This window comes from Pinus tabuliformis, chromosome 5_2 (genome assembly GCF_031772625.1).
Source record: "Pinus tabuliformis cultivar Carrire ecotype Pingquan chromosome 5_2, CPIR1, whole genome shotgun sequence".
Classification (NCBI taxonomy): domain Eukaryota; kingdom Viridiplantae; phylum Streptophyta; class Pinopsida; order Pinales; family Pinaceae; genus Pinus; species Pinus tabuliformis.
Window position 1 is genome coordinate 495890075 of NC_142306.1, and position 21686 is coordinate 495911760.

The window sequence follows — 21686 nt, forward strand, 5'->3', positions numbered from 1 at the left end:
AGCTCAGAAACTAGGTGTTTTCAATACTCTCGCTACTAGGGTTATTAGGGTTTCGGATGAAAACCATTTGATGGATGAGAAAAATTGTCTCTTTAATATCTTCAAGAAGAATGGTTATAGTAAGTTGCAAAGTTTCAGAGCCTTTTTAAAAGCTACCCAGGAACCTAAAACTAAAAAAGAGGTTGGGGTGTCCTCTAATGTCTAGCTTCCCTTTATCCAAGGGATCACTAACAAGATTGCTAGAATTCTTAAGAAGCAAAAGATTGGGTCCTCCTTTAGACCTTTTAAAACCATTCGTAGCTCTTTAATATCTATCAAAGACCCTATTGATCGCAAGGGCATGAAAGTTGTTTATTTAATTATGTGTTCTTATGAAACACCATACATCAGTGAGACTGGTCGTTCCATTTCACAAAGAATTCAGGAGCACGCAGTGGACCCTAGGCATTGTAGGACCCGCTCCTCTTCTCTAGCCGAACATGTTGAATTAATAAAGCACCATATTTTCTTAGAGGATTCTAAGTTCCTCGCAAGGGTTGACCGTTTCCATCACCGAAAATTAAGAGAAGCCATTGAAATTGAAAAGAGGAGTAAAACTCTTAATAGAGACAATGGATGGAAGTTAAGCAGCTCGTGGGTCCCTTCTCTTTGTTCTTGCCCCCATTAGTTTCCTTCTTGTGTCTTGGAGTATTTAAGTATTTTTTTGTTTTCTTTAATATAGTTGTATTTATTGATAATATCATTATTATTATTATTATTTTTAAGCAATCATTTATTAAGTTTTTTGAGAATATTTTTGGCGTAAATCACATTAGAATGCATTTGTCGACGCATTTCGAACCAACAAGTGTGGTTCATTGTCAGGACAAGTTGAAGAACTAAATCATGGCTGCATGTTAAATAGAAAGAGCAGAACATCCAACTGTTGTATTTGACTAGGCAACAACTATATTGAACAGGGCAACTCGACTAGCTAACAGTTATATTTGACTGGGAAACGGCTAACTGGACTGGACCAAGGGATAGGGACCAGAAAACAAAATTAGTTAAATCATTAGTAAGTCAGTTATATACCTATTATTATATTTAAATAAGGTAATGTATATATTCAATTAATAGGAATTAATTAGTTATTGACATAAAAGTAGAATAAAATGATAAAGCAGAACATCCAACGACTATATTTGTCGAGGCAACGACTATATTGAACAGGGAAACTAAAGTGGCTAATGGCTATATTTGACTGGGAAACTGCTAACTAGAGTGGACCAAGGGATAGGGAAACAACTAACTGGACTCGATCAAGGGATAGGGAAACAGCTAACTGGACTGGGCCAAGGGATAGGAAAACAACTAACGGCTATATTTAACATGCAACCATGATCTGGTTCTTCAACTTGTCCTAACGATGAACCACACTCGTTGGTTCGAAAAGCGTCGACAAATGCATTTTAATGTGATTTACGCCGAAAAATCTTTTCAAAAAACTTGATATGGATCACAGAAACCTAAATTCAACAATCCTTTATTAAATTAATAAAATTCTAATATAATTGTATTTATTGATAATATTAGATTTTTTTGTATCTTAAAAATGTAATAAATAAATTATAATATAAAATTTGTTAATAACAAAATATTAGAATTTATCAATTTTTTAAAATTAAAATTCAATTTTTTTTATAATATAGTTGTATCTTAAAAATATAATAAAAAAATTATTAATAAAAAAATATTAGAATCTATCAAATTTTTAAAAATTAAAATTCAAAATAAAATAAATTCGTATTCAAAATTAACTAGTCCTTTAACATTCATTTTTATAAAACTTTTTTATAAAACTTTTAATTTTTATTCTTTAAGCGGTTGCATTTCTGGAAATTGTATTTATATATTATTGTTTAGTTGATCTCCTCATCATGGTCTCGATGATGAATTAACCAAAAAGTAAATAAATCCGACCTACAGAAACGCCAAATTCCATTTAAAGAAGTTTACAAAGATTACGGCATTTACAAAATTGATATAACTGATTCTGGCCCTGACTAAAATGGTAAAATCAAAACCATTTTGGCTTATCATAAATATGTGTGACACATCCAATGATTTGGTTGGTCTGGTTTATAATAATATATTTTTAATATTGCTGGGATGTAATAAAGTTATTTGAGATTCATTCAGCTACATCTCAATTCCCAACCAGTGAATGAGCGACCGTCATTTCAAATGGGAGTAGCGTGTCGTTTTGTTGCTGCCGCTGCCCTCGCCCTCGACATTAAGAGAAGTGACCGTTTTCATCGTCTGTCTTCTTTTTCGATTTTCCATAGCGTACTTTGTACGATTTCACGTGTCCATCATTTTCCCTTCAATATCATGTGAATAATTCGTTGTTACTCTGTTGGGATCCAATGCTCAGTGGTCAGGTTGATGCGTAAGGCCTTTTTCCTTCGGCTATAGAATTACCCAGTCATGTAAAACCCTCTAGGAATTGTGAGTCTACCAACCTCTTAGATCACATTGCATTGTCTCTTATTTTTGTCGGTGGAGTTTACCAGTGTGTTGTCGGGAGGAGTTGCGGTTCTACATGTCCGGCATTTCATGTAATTGTGTTGGTGAGTTATTCCGAAGTGTCAAGTTTGTTGGCCTTTCATGTAATTGTGTTTGTGAGTTATTATGAAGTGTAAAATTGTGTAGCGGTATGTCAACTTTTATCAACGTAACAAGGTTGGTAAGTCAGAATTAAGAATTAAAAATGTTTAATAATAATAAATTCGAATAATAATAATAATAAAGTTGATTATATTGTTATTATTATATGATTGAATATATTATTAATAGTTGATCGTGATAGTAATAATAATTTTATAGGGTTTACAAACTTGATTCACAATTCATAATAATAACAATATTGGAGTTTGTGAATAAGATTTAATATTTAATAATGTCTAATAATAAAGTAGACAACTAATAATAATAATAATGAGTATATTATTATTATTATTACTATTGAATATATTTTTTTAAATAGTAAAATGATTGATGGGGAAGTAGTAACCTTCCAAGATGCAAAAACCCACAAGCCACATATATCAGAAACTCATAATTCAACCGAGGACCAAGACGTTTGAAGGCCAATTGAAACTAGAGTCACTAGACTCTAGTAGGACACCTATCCTTTATGACAGGCCGTGGGGTACCCCTGTGGATTTGAAACTAGGTGCAGGCCATTAGTCACGATCCTAGACTCTAATAGAATGCCTATCCTTTATGACAGGTCATGGGGTACCCTTGTGGATTTGAAACTAGGTGGAGGCCATAACATCCCACTGAGACAACCACCTCATTCCACAAGGAGACTATAAGACTGAATATATTCTTAATAGCTTTCCATGAGCTAACAAGATCAATCGTCATCCCACAAGGAAACTATATGATTGAATATAATATTTTAGTCCACTCATAGTCATCCTTAGTCTTAGTCAACCTAATTTGATCATATTCATTTATGGTCAACCGAAGTTAACCAAGGTCAACCAAAATCAACATTGGTTGGTCATAGTCATGGTTTAAAAATGTTTTATAATAAGAATATTAATGTTAGATCTAAGACTTTTGTGATTCGTCAATTTAGAGAATAATCTTCTGGATTAATCACATCTTAAGGATTGGGTAAGGATTGGGTCAACGTTTCGAACCAACTAATGTGGTTCATCCTCAAGACAAGGTGAGAAATCAATCAATCTAAGAGAATAAACAGCATGGATGCATCATTGTTTAGTGTTAGCCATTCAGAAATAAAATTATCTAGTTAAAAACTAACTGTTATGTAATAAATAATTATTTATTATTGAAATAGGGGCAATTTATTAATTAAATAATAATATAATCTAATAAAATAATATTAGAAGTGACCTAGTCAATGAGATTTAGGAAGAGAACTAGGAGTTGAATCGTAATTTTATGTAAAAAACTAGCCGTTATAATAAATAATTGAATTATATAATGAAAATATTAAGTAAAAACTAGATGTTATGTAATGAATTAGATGTAATAAATCATTTGGTGATAATATTAAAAATAATTAGTATATCAATTCAATTAAAATTATCCTAGAATAATTCATAATATTAATAGTTAGAAACTAGTGGTTATAATAAATAATTAATATATATATAATAATAAAATAAGTTGTTATGTAATAAATTAGTGCTGATAATATCCCAATTAGTTAATATATCCAAAATAATATTCAAGAATAATTAATAGTATTAATATTCACTTCAAATAATAATATTCAAGAATAATTTATAATATAGATAGTTAGAGACTAGTGATTATGATATAAATCGGTTACTAATATTATTAATTCATATAATAATATTAGGTTAAAATAAATTAATAATCATTTTTTTTGTATAATTAGTGTGATAATATTACAATTAATTAATATATCAATTCAAATAATAATATTCAAGAATTATATTAATATTCATTCCAAATAATAATATTCAAGATTAATTTATAATAATAAGATATAGAGAGTAGGGTTATGATATAAATTGGTTACTAATATTATTAATCAATCAATGAATTTATATTTTTTTTTAAATTTATTAAATAATATTTGGAAAAAAATTATATTTGATTTAGATATATTATATAACATAAATTTTATCAAAACCACACCAAGGGTTAAAAGAGGAAAGCTCACATGAGAGACTTCGGGAGAGGATACAGGAGAACGGACGGCGAGCAACAAGGGTTTTAGAAAGTTGCATAGGTTGATCATAATGGAGGGTCGCAGAGGAGGGAGCTCCACTCCCTCCTATAAGGACGTTGTAGCCAACAGAGGTAAGACGCCACTGGTAAATGTCAGAGGATCTGCAGAGGTACGGAAAAGGAATAATGAAAAGGAGATAGATGGGACCAAGACCAAGGAAAATAGTAGCACAAAGGACAAGGAGGAAGAAGATAAAAGTCCGGAAACAAGAGACAAAAAATAAAAGGGACATTGTAGACCCAAAGCAAAGATCACTCCTAGAGTAGTGTTAAATGATCCTGCTTTGCAGGAGCACAGGGAACACATGGGGAATTACGCTATGCAGTAGCTAGTCTCTACATGCGGCCTTGGATGATGAACTTTGTCCCAGAGCAGGAGGCTTTCACTTCGGTACCATGCTGGGTAAGGCTCTATTCTCTACCTCTTGATTACTGGCAAACTGAATCGCTAGCTGCCATAGGTAATAAACTAGGTCATTCTGTCAAAGCTTCTGAAGCCACAAGAAGGGGGAAATATACTTCCTTTGCAAGGATATGTGTGGAAATGGATCTATCAGGAGCTCTTCCGGATGAAGTTATCTTGGAAGTTTTCGATGAGGAATGGGTGCAAACAGTGGACTATGAGCATATCCCATTCAGATGCCATAGATGTCACGAACATGGGCACTTATTCAGAGCCTTCCCTCTTAGTAAAGCAGACAACAAGAGAAAAGCTAATACAATGAAGGACAGAGAAAGCTTTCATAAAGTGGTAAGTAGAGGAAAAGGAGGTAAAGAAGGTCCAAACCAACAACATAATGAGGGGCAAAAGGTCAGTCAGAACAAGTTTCAAGTACTGGAGGAGAATGAAGAAATTACAAAAGAAGACCAATCTATGGAGGAAATTCCTAATGAAAAGAAGAAAGAAAAACACAACAACCAAACACAAGATATTAGTAATCAGAAGAGATTATGATGAGTGAAGCAAAACTGGAAATGGATCATGGAATGACCCAGAGTGAAATAGATCTGGAGGACCATGAGCTATAGGAAATCCTTGATAAGGAACACCTAGATCTGGAAGGGTTCTTGATGGAGGGAACCACGGGAGGGATAGATTCATTACCTCAAGAAGAATGCAACAGAATATAGTAGTTGTTTTTATGGAAAAATCAGGAAAAGGGATTGGATAAAGGAAAAACCATTGAAAAGCAGGAGTACAGAGGTGTGAAAACAATGAAATCAACTCCAAGATTAGCTACTAGAAATCCAAGAAAGAAGAGGGGTGCGAAAAAGCAGAATGAGCTCTTGATGGAGCATGGAAAGCTAATGATAGATTCGGGTAAGATGAAAGACCTAACTAGCTACTCCTTTACAAATATTTAATAATGAAGTTCACATCTTGGAATATCAGAGGTCTAGGTAGTAAAAGAAAACAAAGAATGCTTAGTAATAGAATGAAACAAGCAATGCCGGATATAATCTTCATCCAGGAAACGAAATGCTCCATTCAAAAATTAAAACAAATCCATAGCAAATGGCTCAGTAGATTTGAGTTTCTAGAAGTTAAAGCAGAGAACACAGCGGGGGGCATACTCACTCTTTGGAACCCCAAAAAAATTAGCATAATAGATGCAGAGGCATCAATGAATTATTTATCAGTAGTTATTCAACCAGTGGGAGTTTCAGATACCTTCCTGGTCACAAATGTTTATGGCCCTCAAAGAATAGATGATAAACTCAGATTTCTAGACTCCCTTGTGGATCTCAGGAATAGACATGCAGGAATACCTTAGGTCATGGGAGGGGATTTTAACATGATTAAATCTCTTTCAGAAAAAAGAGGAGGTACGAGAGCGCTAAGTAATACTCCTTAGCATTCCAAACCTTCATAGATAATATGAAATTGGTTGACTCAGAAGCGAACAATGGCCTTTTTACTTGGAACAACAAAAGAGGAGGTGAGGCACAGGTAGCCTCCAAGTTAGACAGATTTATGATCTCAGAGGAGCTTATGCTTATAGATAAAGAAATAACAGCAAGAGTTCTCCCCTTTGGAGGCTTAGATCATTGGCCGATCCAACTAGAGATCAGGGGTATAGATTCTCCTAGGAATAGACCCTTCAGATTTGAGAATATCTGGCTCTCCCACCCAGATTTCATTAGCAATATTGAAAAATGGTGGTCAAAAGATTTGCAGATCCAAGGAACAAAAATGTTCCTCCTCCATAAAAAAAGAAAGCACATTCAGCTCAAGCTCAAAGAATGGAACAAGAATGATTTTGGTAACATTTTTGTGGACAAAAAAACTAGTGGAAATCAAAATTCAGGAACTCAACCAAGCACTAATCATGGATGGCTTTGACAAAGTCAAAAGTGATCAAGCCGATAAACACCATAAAAAATCAGAGAATTTATGCAAACAAGAGGAAATATTTTGGAGACAAAAGTCTAAAGTTCAATGGCTCAAAGAAGGAGGGCGTAATACTATATTTTTCCATAGATCCACCATGGCTAATAAAGCACACAATAGAATCTCTTCGATAAAGGATGAGGATGGGGAGCTTCAGATCTCTCATAAGGATATCGAAGCTGTGTTTGTCCAGCATTTCCGAGGCATCACTCGGGAAAACATTTCACACAGAGAGCAATGCATCAGGGAAGTTACAAGACATATCCCTAAGCTGGTGTCCAGAGAGGACAATTTTAACCTAAATATATTAGTAACTGAAGAGGAGGTCAGTGAGGTCCTCAAAGATATGTAGAATGGCAAAGCACCAGGCCCGAATGGTTTCAATGTGGATTTTTTCAAAGCCTGCTGGAATATTGTCAAACAAGATATTTTGGATGTAGTGGAGGATTCCAGGAGAAGCAGAATTATTCTGAAAGCCCTCAATACCTCCTTCATCTCCCTGATTCCCAAACAGGACACAGCTCAAATAGCCAATAAGTACAAACCGATAGCTTTATGCAATGTGGTATACAAGATAATATCTAAGGTAGTGGCTAACAGACTCAAACCTCTACTTCCTTCTTTAGTTTCAGGGGAACAATCTGGTTATGTGGAAGGCAGACAAATTCTAAATAACATTATTCAAGCCCACGAGGTGGTTCACACGCTAACCAGCAAGAGGCAGGCTGGAATGATCATGCAATTGGATATTGCCAAAGCGTATGACAAGGTGAATTGGATTTACATCAAGAAGGTTCTTACTGCTTTTGGTTTCGATCACAACTGGGTCAGATGGGTTATGGCTCTGGTGACTTCTTCCAGCTTTTCAATTTTGGTGAATGGCTCTCCCTTAGAGATCTTTATTCCTTCTAGAGGCCTCAGGCAGGGAGACCCGCTCTCTCCCTTTCTCTTCATCCTTATGATGGAAGGACTTGGTCGGTCCATTAAGCATGCCAAGGTCACGAGCAAGATTAAGGGCCTTCAATTAACTGAGAATGGTCAAGCACTAACTCACCAACAATTTGTAGATGATACCATGCTACAGGGAATCCCCACAGTCAAAGAAGCTTTAGCCTACAAAAAAATCCTGAATGTCTTTGCCATGGCTACAGGTATGGAAGTTAATCTCTCTAAATCAAAAATCTTCTTCTTAAATACTAACATTGCTATTCAGAGAAATATCTCCAGAATTCTTGGCTTTCAAAGGTATTCCCTCCCCTCAAAGTATTTGGGAGTTCCTCTCACGACCAAACCAATGCACAAGAGTATCTGGGAACCGGTGCTCAATAAGATGTAGGACAAAGTCAAAAAATGGACCATTAGATCTTTGAACTTGGCTGCCAGGTTGGCTCTAACAAAGGCTGTTCTTTAATCAATGCTTGTTTTCATGTTATCAGCCCTCCCAACTCCCAAATGTGTCTTACAACAATTCAGGAATATCCAAGGATACTTCCTTTGGGGTAAGGAGGAAACAAGGAAGAAATGGGACCTTATTTCTTGGGATAAAATCTGTAAACCCATGAGCCTCGAGGCTCTAGGCTTAGATGAGCAGGAGATTCTTGGTAAAGTTTTACGAGCCAAGATTTGGTGGCGATGGGTTCAAGAGCCAAAAGCTCAATGGGCAAGTATGTGGAAAGAAAAATATGTCAGTTCCTGGCACACTAGTGATCTCATAAGAATGTCTAGAAACATAAAGGGCTCATACATCTGGAATAAAGCATAGGAAAATAGAAGCCTAGTACAAAAAGATAGTTTCTGGGAAACCGGAGCAGGAGATTTAACACTCTTCTGGGAGGTTAAATGGAAACAAGAACCAATGCTGTTAAAAGAGGAATTTTTGAGCCTCAAGCAGGAAACAAATTCCCAAGGATTAAACAAAGTAAAGGATTTCTGGGATCTTACTCATAACTCGGAAAAGTGGAGAAGCTGGAGAAACATTGATTGCAAAGATGACAGCCCCATAAAAATAAAAGTAGAGGCACTTATGAGCATGTTAAAATAAAGGATGATCTTGGTAACAGAGGGGCAGGACTAGTTAAGATGGGGCAACAATAAAGAAGGCACCTTTAATGTTAAGGAAGCAAAGGGTATTCTCCTTGAGCTAGATTCCTGTGTTCTGGATAAGACCTGGCAGCACCTTTGGAGGCACCAATGGTGGATGAAGATCAAGCTTTTCATGTGGTTGGTACATCACAAGAAAATCTTGACTTGGGAAAATATTAGGAAGAGGGGTGTTATGGGGCCTTCTAGATGCCAGCTTTGTGAAGCTCAAGAGGAGATAATGGAGCATATTCTCAACAGCTACACTTACACCTCCTGGTTGTGGGATTCTTTCGCAACAATTTTTCAACATACAGACAACGACAGAGGAAGTATCATTAATAACCTAAACAAGTGGAGAAGAAACTTTACAAAGCATGAGTTCCTTAATTTGGCTTGGGCCAAGCTTCATTATTTGGAATGTTTGGAAAGAAAGGAACAAAAGAATTTTCAAGGACGAAAAGACTATCCCTCATCAACTGTTTGAACTGATCTTGAAACAGCTTAAGGAGATAGTTAGCACCACAATTCGCAATCAACCCAAGAATCCCCCTCGGAGTTTGAATTGAGAACTCTCAGGCAACTGGGAATGCAAGGGATTATTCCCCAAGGCCTAAACAGGAAGTAAATTGCAATGGAAATGGAGAAGGATTTTTGGCATCCTCCATCCAAAGGCTATCTGAAATACAACATTGATGGTGCTTCAAAAGGCAACCCGGGAACAACCGGTTTTGGAGGGGTGTTAAGAGATGAAGAAGGAGGCATTATATTTATCTTCCACTACCATTTAGGAAGAGCCACCAATAATATGGCTAAATTAATGGCTTTGGAGCAATGCTTAGAGTTTCTGAAGCAAGACCAGGGCTCAAATGTCATTATAGAAGCAGACTCAAAGATAACCATAAACTTTGTGAAAAGAATCAGTTGTGGAACTGGGCTGGAGAAAGTCTCAAATCACTGGAGACTAATCCAGGTTTACCAAAGAATTCAAAGACATCTCCAGCGACTTCGAACTGTTCGTTCCAACCATGTTCAATGAAAAGAAAATAAACTAGCAGATATCCTGACTAACCAAGGTGTGAACAATTCATAAGGCAGGATTGTGATGAAGTGGTAGGAGATGCCTTGGAGTAGATTAAAAGCTCTCTCCAATGAGCAAGCAGTAGAGGATAGAGAAGTATTTCGAAACCGTGCTAGGGTGACAGGAACAGAATGAATTTTTCTCAGCAAGATCGACCACTGTCTTTCAATATGCACTTTGGAGGAGGGTGAGCAAATATCGGCCTCAAAACACCCCAGTGTAAGTTGACCGGTTTCCACAGTTTTTCGGACGGTAACATGGTTGGTCGAATCACAGTCAGGCATAGTCTCTGGTTCAGGTTCCAAAGAAAGAATGCACGGGAAGGGAGGATTGTTTTTACCGGCAGCGGTAATATACCCTCATTCCACTTTTGGGAAGGAAAATCGCACCCAAGATGGTTTTCATGAGATCACATGGCTCTTGAGCGGAAAATGGTTTTGGGGATTTAGAAGTGATTCCATTCGGCTTCCAACACGTGGTAGGAGGGGTGGAAACGAATACCGCCCCCCATTGCACATTAATGTTCAGTCATCTTAGGTAGTGTGATATTGCTCCTAACCGTTCGATCCCGCCGCCCGAATCTACGGTCAAGAATCACCATGTTGTTTTGTGGGGCCAGGTCGTTTTTCTCCACTCGTCTTGTTGGGACATTTTTATCCTCAACCTTTTGTTTGTGCAAAAAGCAAGGATGGTGGTGACTGTTGAAGCTTTTCAGGGAAGTGGGTGAGTAGGAGTTTCTGTAGTTTTCCTTGTGGTTGGGGGATCATATAGCCAAACATAGTGTGTATTTCGAGGGTTTGGTGACAACTGGTGTAGGGTTGGGGGTCATGTCTTCGGCAGGAAGCCCTTTTTTTCCTAAGTCCATGAAAATTGACGATTTACTGTATATTATGTAACATATTTTTTGGAAAAATGAAATAGAAGGAACGTCTCTTGCTTCAACAAAAAAAAAGAGGAAAGCTCACCTCATTGAAGGGAGGAAAGCAAAGAAGAAAAAACCAACAGTACGAGGAGCAAAAAAAGATTGAGGAAGAGAACACCTGGAACCAAGAAAGATAAAGGGGGGAGAGAGTGGAAGAGTTAAGAGGCGAGAGCATCAAACTTTTACTTAATTTCCAGCCATCATCCCTATTAAGTTTTTTGGCATGCCTCTCAATCTCAATGGCTTCCCTAATATTAATTATTAATTTATTATAACATAATATTATTATATGAATTAATACTATTAGTAAGTGATTTATATCATAACCATTAGTCTCTAACTATTTATATTATAAATTATTCTTGAATATTATTTTTGATATATTAACTAATTGGAATATTATGACCACTAATTTATTACAAAACAACTTATTCCTTACATAACTACTAGTTTTTACCTAATTTTATTATTATATATATTAATTATTTATTATAACCACTAGTTTCTCACCATTAATATTATGAATTATTCTTGTAATTTTTTGTTTGAATTGATATATTAATTATTTGTAATATTATCACCAACTGATTTATTACATCTAATTCATTACATAGCATCTAGTTTTTACCTAATATTTTCATTATATAAATTAATTATTTATTATAACGACTAGTTTTTTACATAACATTATTATTCAACCGCTAGTTTTCTTCCTACTTCTCATTGACTAGGTCAACCCTTGTTTCTAATATTATTTTATTAGATTATATTATTATTTAATTAATAAATTGTGACTATTTCAATAATAAATAATTATTTATTACATAATAGCTAGTCTTTAACTAGATAATGCATACACGCTATTTATTCAGATCAATTGATTTCTCACCTTGTCCTGAGGATGAACCACAGTAGTTGGTTCGAAACGTCGACCCAATCCTTAGGTTGTGATTAATCCAGAAGACTATTCTCTAAAGAGAATATTAATATTAATAAAATTGCCTATTAATCATATTAATAATAACAATAGAGTAACTAATAAACATCTAGTATTAATAATATTAACAATAATTATCTATTATTTTTTCTTATGCAATGGTTGTCTATTAGCACAACTACATTAATAAATAAGGTTAGTATAAAATCATTTTTCACATTTTATAAATAAACTAATTTTTAAAAATAAAACAAAAAATTAGAATGTATCAACTTTATTTATTAATATGATTATACTATTTTTAAAATCAAAAAAAAAAAAAAAAACAAAAAACCTTGTTGAATTGAGGCTTATGTGATCCATATCAAGTTTATGAGAAAAAAAATTTAAGCGTAAATCACATGATAATACATTTGTCGACCCATTTTGAACCAACGAGTGTGATTCATACTAAGGACAAGTTGAAGAATTAGATCATGGCTACAAATTAAATAGGGAGAGTAGATCATCCAAGGGCTAGGTTTGACGATAAACCTAACATGAGCATGAGCGATATGCAGTACAACCTTACCATGTGTTTTGTTCTGGTTTTGAGTTTCCTCTCATCCAAATATAAAAAAAAAAAGTCGATTAAGATAACGAATTAACGTCCAAAAAAATCCGACTTACATAATCACCAAAACACCATTTAAAGAAGACTACAAAGATTACTCATTTACAAAATTGACATAACTCATTCTAACCATCATTAATGAAAAAGGTAAAATAAAAACCCTTTAGGCTTATCATAAATATGTGTGACACATCGAATGATGTGGTTTGTCCGGTCTTACATTTTAACGATAATCCATTTAATATTGCTGGGACGTACTAAAGTTATTTGAGATTCATTCGTCTACATCTCAATTACCAAGAGACTATAGAGCCAATAACCTACATGCAATAACAACAATAAATGACATCTTAGACACATATTGTTCACAGCCCGCTCTTAGAAAGGCTGAATCCACCAGCACGATATCTATGACAAACAACACCATATCTCCGATAGTAAGCAGTCAAAGCTTCTCTGCAACGCCGAAACATTTGGGGACTACCGGTCGTGAAATCACGTACATGCACATACGGAGTGGACAAATGGGATTAGTGTAAATGCACGAGTTCCAGTTCAAATGGGATTAGTGTAAATGCACGAGTTCCAGTTCAAATGGGATTAGTGTGTCGTTTAGTTGCTGCCGCTGCCCCAACCTTCGCCCTCCACATCAAGAAGAAGTGACAATTTTCATTGTCTGTGTTTAATTTAGAGTCCTTTGTACGATTTCAGGTGTTCATTGTTTTGGTTCAATATTATGTTTAGTCAGGGCCGGTATTTGACAGCCAAATTTGTCGGTCACATGGTGATTTGCTCCGGGTTTAAAAATTTTGCAAATCCGTCAAAATCTTTCCTTCGAAATGTGAAAGTGAAATTCCAACGGTTGTGCAGCCTTCGTGGTCTCCTCAAGTCCAAGTATAAAGGAAATAAAGGTTATGAAAAACCTCGTGTATCAGGTGTTAAATTTTTTTTTTTTTTTTTTTTGTTTTTTTTTCAAAAGGTGGAAAAACCTATCAAACTCAGTTTGCCAAACCAACAGTGAGGACAGCCATCTCTAGCTGCTATCCGCGAATGTCAGTTGACACATCACTGTTATCAAGGAAAACCACGCCACCTGAAATAACCCGCTGGTGGTCCGTAAGGGATCAGGCTTTCACTCCTGCCAGATGCCTCTGGGTCTTGGGCCGTTAACCTGTTTCCTTACGTCCGAGGAAGACGAGCTCTTAGCCAAGCAGAAGCAGTTTTAGGGCATACTCAGGCCCATCAGGTGTTAAATTTTAGGATATTTATTTGTTTATTTAACTGCTATATTTATATTTAATTATTTTTGTCAAAATCGACTTTGTTTTTGAGTTCTGAAGTTTATTTTTGTAAAATTATTGAAATTTTAGAAATTTGTTTAAAATAATTTTATAAGTAAAATTAATTTAAATTTGTAAAAAAATATTTTATAAAATATCAATTTTTATATAATTTATAATTCTATTATATTTTTAAATAATTAAATTAGATACTTTTTCTTCTAAATAATTTAGAATTTATTACAAAATATTACATGATTATTAGTTGTATGTCTCTCTTTTACCCAATGGGAAACCATACTAGAGGTCTAGCTTCAATGTAGTTGCGATGTCTTGAGTTTATATATACATTTAGTGACTATGCCGCTTCTTAAACAAAGAAGACAATACATAGATTGACTGAACCCATTAGAAGAGCTCAAAGAGATCGCATAGTGGCTACTATCGTGAGTTGTCTACCTTTAGGGTTTGTTTGAAAATAACCTCCCTCCCACGGAAAGAGATATTGTTGCAACTCTTTGGAAAGATGCCTATTTTGTGATCCATTCCATCTAATTTATCCTTGGAATTTGTAAACGTTCTCTTGTTGACCATTGTTTCTATATGTGAGGATGCACCTCGGAATAATTTTTGTATGCCAATAAATATTTATTTCTTACATGTATTTTGAAAATATCGAGCAAGTGGTCTTAACTATATTAAGAACCGAGTCTCGAGTCTCAGCTTGAACACAGTCATTAGGAGTATAGTGACATTTTTGATACATAATCAACATAGATCCATTTTAAGTACACATCTAACATGAGCCGAGAGGGATCAAATTTCTTCACACACAAACTTCTTTAGGGTGCAAAATATAATGTATTATTTTTTATTGTTTAAATTGTATTTTTAAAATGATATATAATATATACTTAATTCATATTGTACATCGAAACATTTTATCATGCAAATTAAAATGGTTTTTTATTATTAATATATTTTTAAGTATATGTCAATATTAATTCTTATAAAAATATTTTATTGATAACCCACATTGAATATTTTTTTATATACAACACTAAAATGTTTTATTTTAACAAAAAAAATGTATATATAGATACATATAAAGTTGATATGGACATAAATTAGTTAACATAGATCTTAAAATAGTTTATTTAAATCTATTGTTGAGACATTTTTGAAAAGTTTAATACTTAAACATTTTACTCATAGATGTTTTTACTTCTATTATTTTTTTTTACTATGGCTAACATTATTTCTCTATTTAGAACATAATTTTTAATTTAGTTTTAAAGGGGATGGACGAATGGACAAACTTACACAGCCCCCTCATACTCGGTTGTAGAATGAGCCTCTCATCCCAACAAGTTCTATTCTTTAATTTTCTTGGTGACAAAGTTCAAAGATGTATTGTTGGTAATGAGTGACGAATTCCATTACATGCACCGAGGCTTGCAGTGGAGAGGTCGATGCCATATGGCTAGGGATCGAAGAGGAGATAGAGGGATGACCTTTACCCCTTCCTCCGCAAGAAACTACAATCCTTCCATAAGTCATAGTGATAGAAGGAAGTCTAGAGGTTCAAAATTGATGGTGAGGGGAATGAATGGGGACGAGAAAGATGATAGTCTAGGAATTTGGAGAGTTAAGATGTACAAGCAGAGGTAGAGGAGTGGGAGGAAGGCTAGCTGGGGAGGATTATATGTGAGAGTAGAGATTGTTGCTAATTGACGTGAGGGTAGAGGTAGTTGGAAACTAATGCGAGAGTAGAGGTTGTTGGGATTTTTTGTAGGGATGGAAATGAGAGGGCTTGACGTGAGAAAATAGAGAAGAGTTAAAAATAACAAATGATGGTTAGGAGGCCAATTTCAACTAGAGTATTTGCTAAGGTTGTGGCAATCCAAAGACCATAGAAACCACATAATGGCCCAACCAAACACAAGTCTATGTGAATGAAGCCAAATTGGATTGAGAATAGGTTTACTTGGGATACTAATAATCCTATTACCAGGCTGAAAACAAGAGCAATTACGAACATTAAATGGAATTCGATAGAAAGAAGGGATATAACTCCCAGCAAGGAAAATTTTAAGGATGGAAAATTATCTTGAAGTTTAGAAACATTGACGAATCTCACTTGTGCCTAATATGCCAAGTATAAAATGTTTATAGATGTATTTTTAAAATCATTCAAATTTATAATGATTTAATATATACTCTCTATGTAATGTTGGTGAATTCTAAGGTAAAATAGTTTTATATTGTAAAATTTTGGCAAATCATTTTTATAAAAAATGTAAATTAGCTAATTTTTTTTTTGAAAAATCATGGAAAATTAGCCCACCTACGAATATTAGCCCCTAAAATTTTCCATTCTCCCATATAATTATGGATGATCCCTATATAGATATAAGGGAGGTGATACCAATATAGATATATAAGGGAGCTTTAATTCACTCTATTTTTCAAATACTAATAGTGTTCATATAGTGAGTGGTCAAAGTTAACCATTCATTATATAAGAGTGTAACATGTTGTTCATGTTTTCATTGTGAAACGTCCAAATAATCCTATAGTTCAGGACTCCCATGGTCGCCACTTCGGAGGAGAATTGAGCTAAAGTGTTATTGCTATGAGTACAGACCATCATTTTTGTATAAATGTTTGATGCCTCTCCCATCCACCATGAAATTGACATGTGCACCCTAGTACTTGCATGGTACTTTGCGTCATCTAGAAGCTTGGATTTCGTATCTAAGCAAGCATTCGAGGTCACCTGCAAGGCAACTATTAACAAGGTGGTTTGCATGTTGCGACACCTCTTTTTATGAATGACGTGATGTAGTGGGAGAGGAGGGCTCGCATTAGTGAACCTTACATGGAGTAATTAGACTTTATTTATTTATTAACTATTTTAATAAATAATATTACAAGTAAATTAATAGGTAAATTTTCCGAAAACTAATTGTATTAGAAATTGATATAATTCATAATTAACTCATTAGTGTGCGTTGAATTCATATTAATTTAATTTTGACAAAATAAAATTGAAACCAATTTATAATTTAACTTTATAAATAAGTTATTATTATTATTTTTTTGATCAAGTAAGAATGGAGCTTTCTATTAACCGAAGAAGTACATTACATATGTTACAGGGTAAACCAAAATTCCTTTTGTTTACCAAAAAACAGTCCACATAACCTATCAGAAGCGTTATTGGCTTTAAACCTTTAAAACTCAGAACCATTCACTCTAATGGAAAATAAGGAGTACATAGGAAATACACAAAACCTGACCCGCAACCCATAAGGTCGAACTTCAAAAATAATACATCTGCGCCCATAAAAGGCGACAGGTCCGCACTTCCGGTGCAACACCCTCCCACTCCGCTCACTGAACACTGATCTCCGAACGGCCTGAAAACTACTGTCCAACTCTATCAATGATCCAACGGCTATCGTCGAATCGCTAAATCACCTATCAGCAAATCGCAAATCCAACTCCATGTCCTTTCTCTGATCGTTGATCAACCACTTGCACGACTGAACCTCCACCATTGATCTACCCTTCATGGATCCAACGGACCACGTTGATTTCGGGTGGACAAGTAGCACAAGGATTAACTGCCCAAAATGTGGTTTCTTCTCTCCTCCTCACTACTACGTGTTGCTTGATGAGTGGAATTGGAGGCCATCCTTGAAAAATTGGTTACCACTTAGACCCCGCCCGAAATACAACCTATGGTTCAAGAAACCATTTTTGCGTGAATTAATTTGCACACTCTTCTGCCAAGTGAAGACCATCGATCTATCCCATCGAATGATTCTTGTTCCTTCCTCCCTGCGCCGTTGATCTTCTGCTTATCGAAGGATTTGCGCTTAAACCCTAGTTTCCTTGCCATACTCTGTTTAACACACAGACACTCATCGATAACAATATTTTGTTAATCAATGTGTCGCCATCGATCCATACAGTTATCGATGGTTGATTAAACCTGCAACACTTCCAGAATTGGTCCTCACGCCACTGCATCCTTGGTATTCCTTTGCTGATCTCAACCTTCCACTCAAATCCAATGGAATACTAATGCCAATACAATCTTCAGATTGTTGCCAAACAACAGGCAAACAGTTTAGGCTTCCCTATCCTCCCGCCTATTTCCTGATCCTCTTCCATCCATCCTATTAATCCATTGCTCCCTATCTTTGGCAGCCTGACAGAGACAGTCCTCTAATAGTTTACCTGGGGGTAACAACTCCCAAATGTGTCGAGTATACCTTTCCTTATTAGTCACTCCTTCATTCGCCAAATGATCAGCTAACATGTTAGCTTTTCTTTTCACATGGACAAAGCTTATAGTTTTTAAGGTTTGCAGGTGGGTGTAGATATGGTGAAAGACCTGCGATAGCCTTCACTGTTTCGACACTTTATCCGGTGATGTACCATTGCATATTTTCTTGGCTGCTCTAATAATCAATTATGAAATCTGCCTCAATGATGACATTATGTGAATTTGAATCCACCAAGATTTCCAAGCATTGCTCTAGGGCCATGAGTTCCGCCATGTTATTAGTCGCCTTCCCCAAGTGGCCATGAAAGATCTTTATTTGACCCTGTTCATCTCTTATAGCACCCCCAAAACCAACTAACCCTGGGTTGCCCTTAGAAGCTCCATCTATATTGACCTTTAAGAAACCATGTGGAGGGGGCTTCCAAATATTTATATGTATATTTTTTTGGCTCACACCCTTGATTATGTCCTGTGGGCTTATAGATTGGAGACCCAAATGTAGTAAAATACTCTCATCTTGGGGCAAAGTAGGGTCCTTAGGAAGTGTCCTCAACAAGCTACTAACTGTGTCTTTGAGCTGCCTTAAAATTTGGTCAATTATGTGCTCGGGTTTATTTTCTTTGTTCTCAAAGATCTGACTATTGCGCTCTTTCCAAACATTAAAGATGACAAAGCCTGGAACCAAAGTCCATGATTTATTAATGATTTTATTCCCTGAGAAATTTTTCATCCAATTCTTCAAAGTATTGGAGATGTTGAGTCTATCCTTATCAGTGTACCTAAAGATTGAGGCCACCCATTCCCACACAGTGGAGGTGAAAGGGCAGAGGTTGAGAAGGTGATCCATCGTCTCCTCTTGTGAGCCACAAAGGTAGCATTTGGATGGTCCAGTGAAGCCTTTTTCTAGGCGATTCTCCCAAGTTAACATTTTCCTTTGATGAACTAGCCAAATAAATAACTTCATTTTCATCCAGTGGGGACTCTGCCAAAGATTCTTCCAAACTTGATCACAGTTTAGATAGTTAAATCCTGTTACTACCTGTTTATCTTCTTTGAGGTGGAAGTTTCCTTCAGTGTTCTTCCCCATCTTAGTTGGTCAGGCAAGGAGGATACCAAAATTCTCCTATGTTCTGGATCCTAGGTAAGAGAGTCTGCCTGGGCCTTTAGAGGACTCTCTTCACTGTGGCCTAGATCCTTCCAAGTTCTCCATTTTGCGTTGTTCATATCCTGGTCCTAGAAGTCTTTACCATAAGTAGACCTCTGTTGTCTGTGTCATTCTTGGGAGCTACTAATTCATCCTTATAAAAATTGGGTACCTGTTGCCAGTTGTCCTCCCAAAATCGAGCTAGGTTCCCAGTTCGAATTCCCCACAAACTATGTTGTTGAACAATACTTTTATTTTCTGAGGAAAGGTTCCAAATGTGGGAGCCCTTAATATGCCCTGACATTCTAATGTGATCCTTCTCCTATCAATGCTTGGCATATTTTTGTTTCCAAAGCTTAGCCCAGGGAGTTGTCGACCTTGATCCACCTCCACTAGAGTTTAGCTCCCGAAACTCTGCTGATGGTTTTAGGATCATGAAGCCCTAAGACACCATGGCTCTTGGGTTTGCAAATCTTGTCGCAAGTAACTAAAGACCATTTCTTTTTCTCTTCTCCTCTGCCCCATATAAATTCCATTTGTATGCTCCTGATCTATTGCTTAATTCCTTTAGGAGCAGGAAGAGTTGAGAACATGATCATGGGAATGTCCTGTAGGACAGCCTATGTGAGCACAAGTCGCCCCACTAAATTTAAAGACCTGCATGTCCATTTTCTGATCTTGTCCTGAAGTTTATTTATAATTGGCTCCCACACTTCCTTGCTGAGAGGTTTATCTGTATGAGGTATGCCAGATACTTGGAAGGTAGCTGGTCCCTTTGAAACCCAATAAATCTGGTGATATTTCTTTGAATAGCAATGTCAGTGCTTAAGAAAAAACCTTTTGATTTATTGAAGCTTACCTCTGTGCCAGCAGCCATAGCAAAGTCATTCAAAATATGTTTTATCATTATGGCTTCCCTGACTGTAGGTATGCCCTGCAGCATTGTGTCATCCACAAATTGTTGATGATTGTTAGCTGCTCCATCCATGGTGAGTTTGATGCCCTCGATTCTTCCTTCAGCATTTGCCATTTTAATCACTCTGCCTAGCCCTTCCATCATGAGAACAAAGAGGAAGGGTGAGAGCGGATCCCCTTGTCTGAGACCTCTGGAGGGTATAAAGAGTCTTGAATGAGTGCCATTAAGCAGGATGGAGAAACTAGTCATGGTAACTAGTGCCATAACCCATCTTATCTAGTTTTGGTTGAATCCAAAGGCTCTTAGAACTTCTCTTATATAATACCAACATAGCTTGTCGTAAGCTTTCATTAGGTCTAGTTGAAAGATCATACCAGCTTGTTTGTTGCTTTTGAGAGAGTGAACCACCTCATGAGCTTGGATGATATTATTGACAATTTGTCTTCCTTCCACATAGCCCGTTTGATCCTCTGAGATGAGAGCTGGTAAAATGGGCTTGAGTCTATTCGCGATCACCTTGGAAATAATTTTATACACTACATTACATAAAGCTATGGGTCTGAAGCCATCTAGACTCATGGATTTTTCCTGTTTTGGGACCAAAGCTATGAAGGAAGCATTAAAAGCCTTCAGAACCTTTTTGGATCTTCTTGAGTCTTCCACCACCTCAAGGATATCTTGTTTGACTATTTTCCAACATGCTTTGAAGAAGTCTACATTGAACCCATCTGGGCCTGGAGCTTTTCCATTTTGCATTTCATTAATCACTTCACTAATCTCCTCTTTCGACACTGGCCTGTTAAGATTGTGGTTATCTTCTCTGGTAAATAGCTAAGGGATATACTATGTGAAATGTTTGGTGAACTTGGATCTATCCCCCAGAGGCTCCTCTACAATATTGAGGAAATGTTGTACAAGGAGAGATTCCATGTCTTTGTGAGAGAAGATTTCTCTTCCTTGAGAGACTTCGAGCTTTGTGATTCTGTTGTGTGTCGTGTGATCCATTGTGAATTTATGAAATAACTTCGTGTTTCTTTCTCCCTCTCTAATCCACTGTATCCTTGACTTCTGTCTCTAGAAAATCTCCTCTTGCAAGCACTGATTTTCCCATTCTTCCTGCAAAGAATCAGCTAGCTTTTTCCATTCCTTGGTAAAGCCCTCTATGATGTTGATCTTATTGATCTCGTGGAGTTTCTGCTCAGCTTCTCTTTTGGCTTTGAATATATTACCAAATTCCTTTTTGTTC

The 21686-nt window shown here is 36.0% G+C and overlaps 1 protein-coding gene across 1 annotated transcript in view; it reads right to left on the bottom strand.

Moving 5' to 3' along the window:
- The window catches only part of LOC149159866 (uncharacterized), a 62875-nt gene extending 42321 nt beyond the window's left edge, over positions 1-20554 (bottom strand). Inside the window, exon 1 of the mRNA XM_089434445.1 lies at positions 20384-20554. Coding sequence (XP_089290571.1) covers positions 20384-20554 — 171 coding nt within the window. The remainder of the gene's footprint in view (positions 1-20383) is intronic.
- Between the last annotated feature and the right edge of the window lie 1132 nt (positions 20555-21686).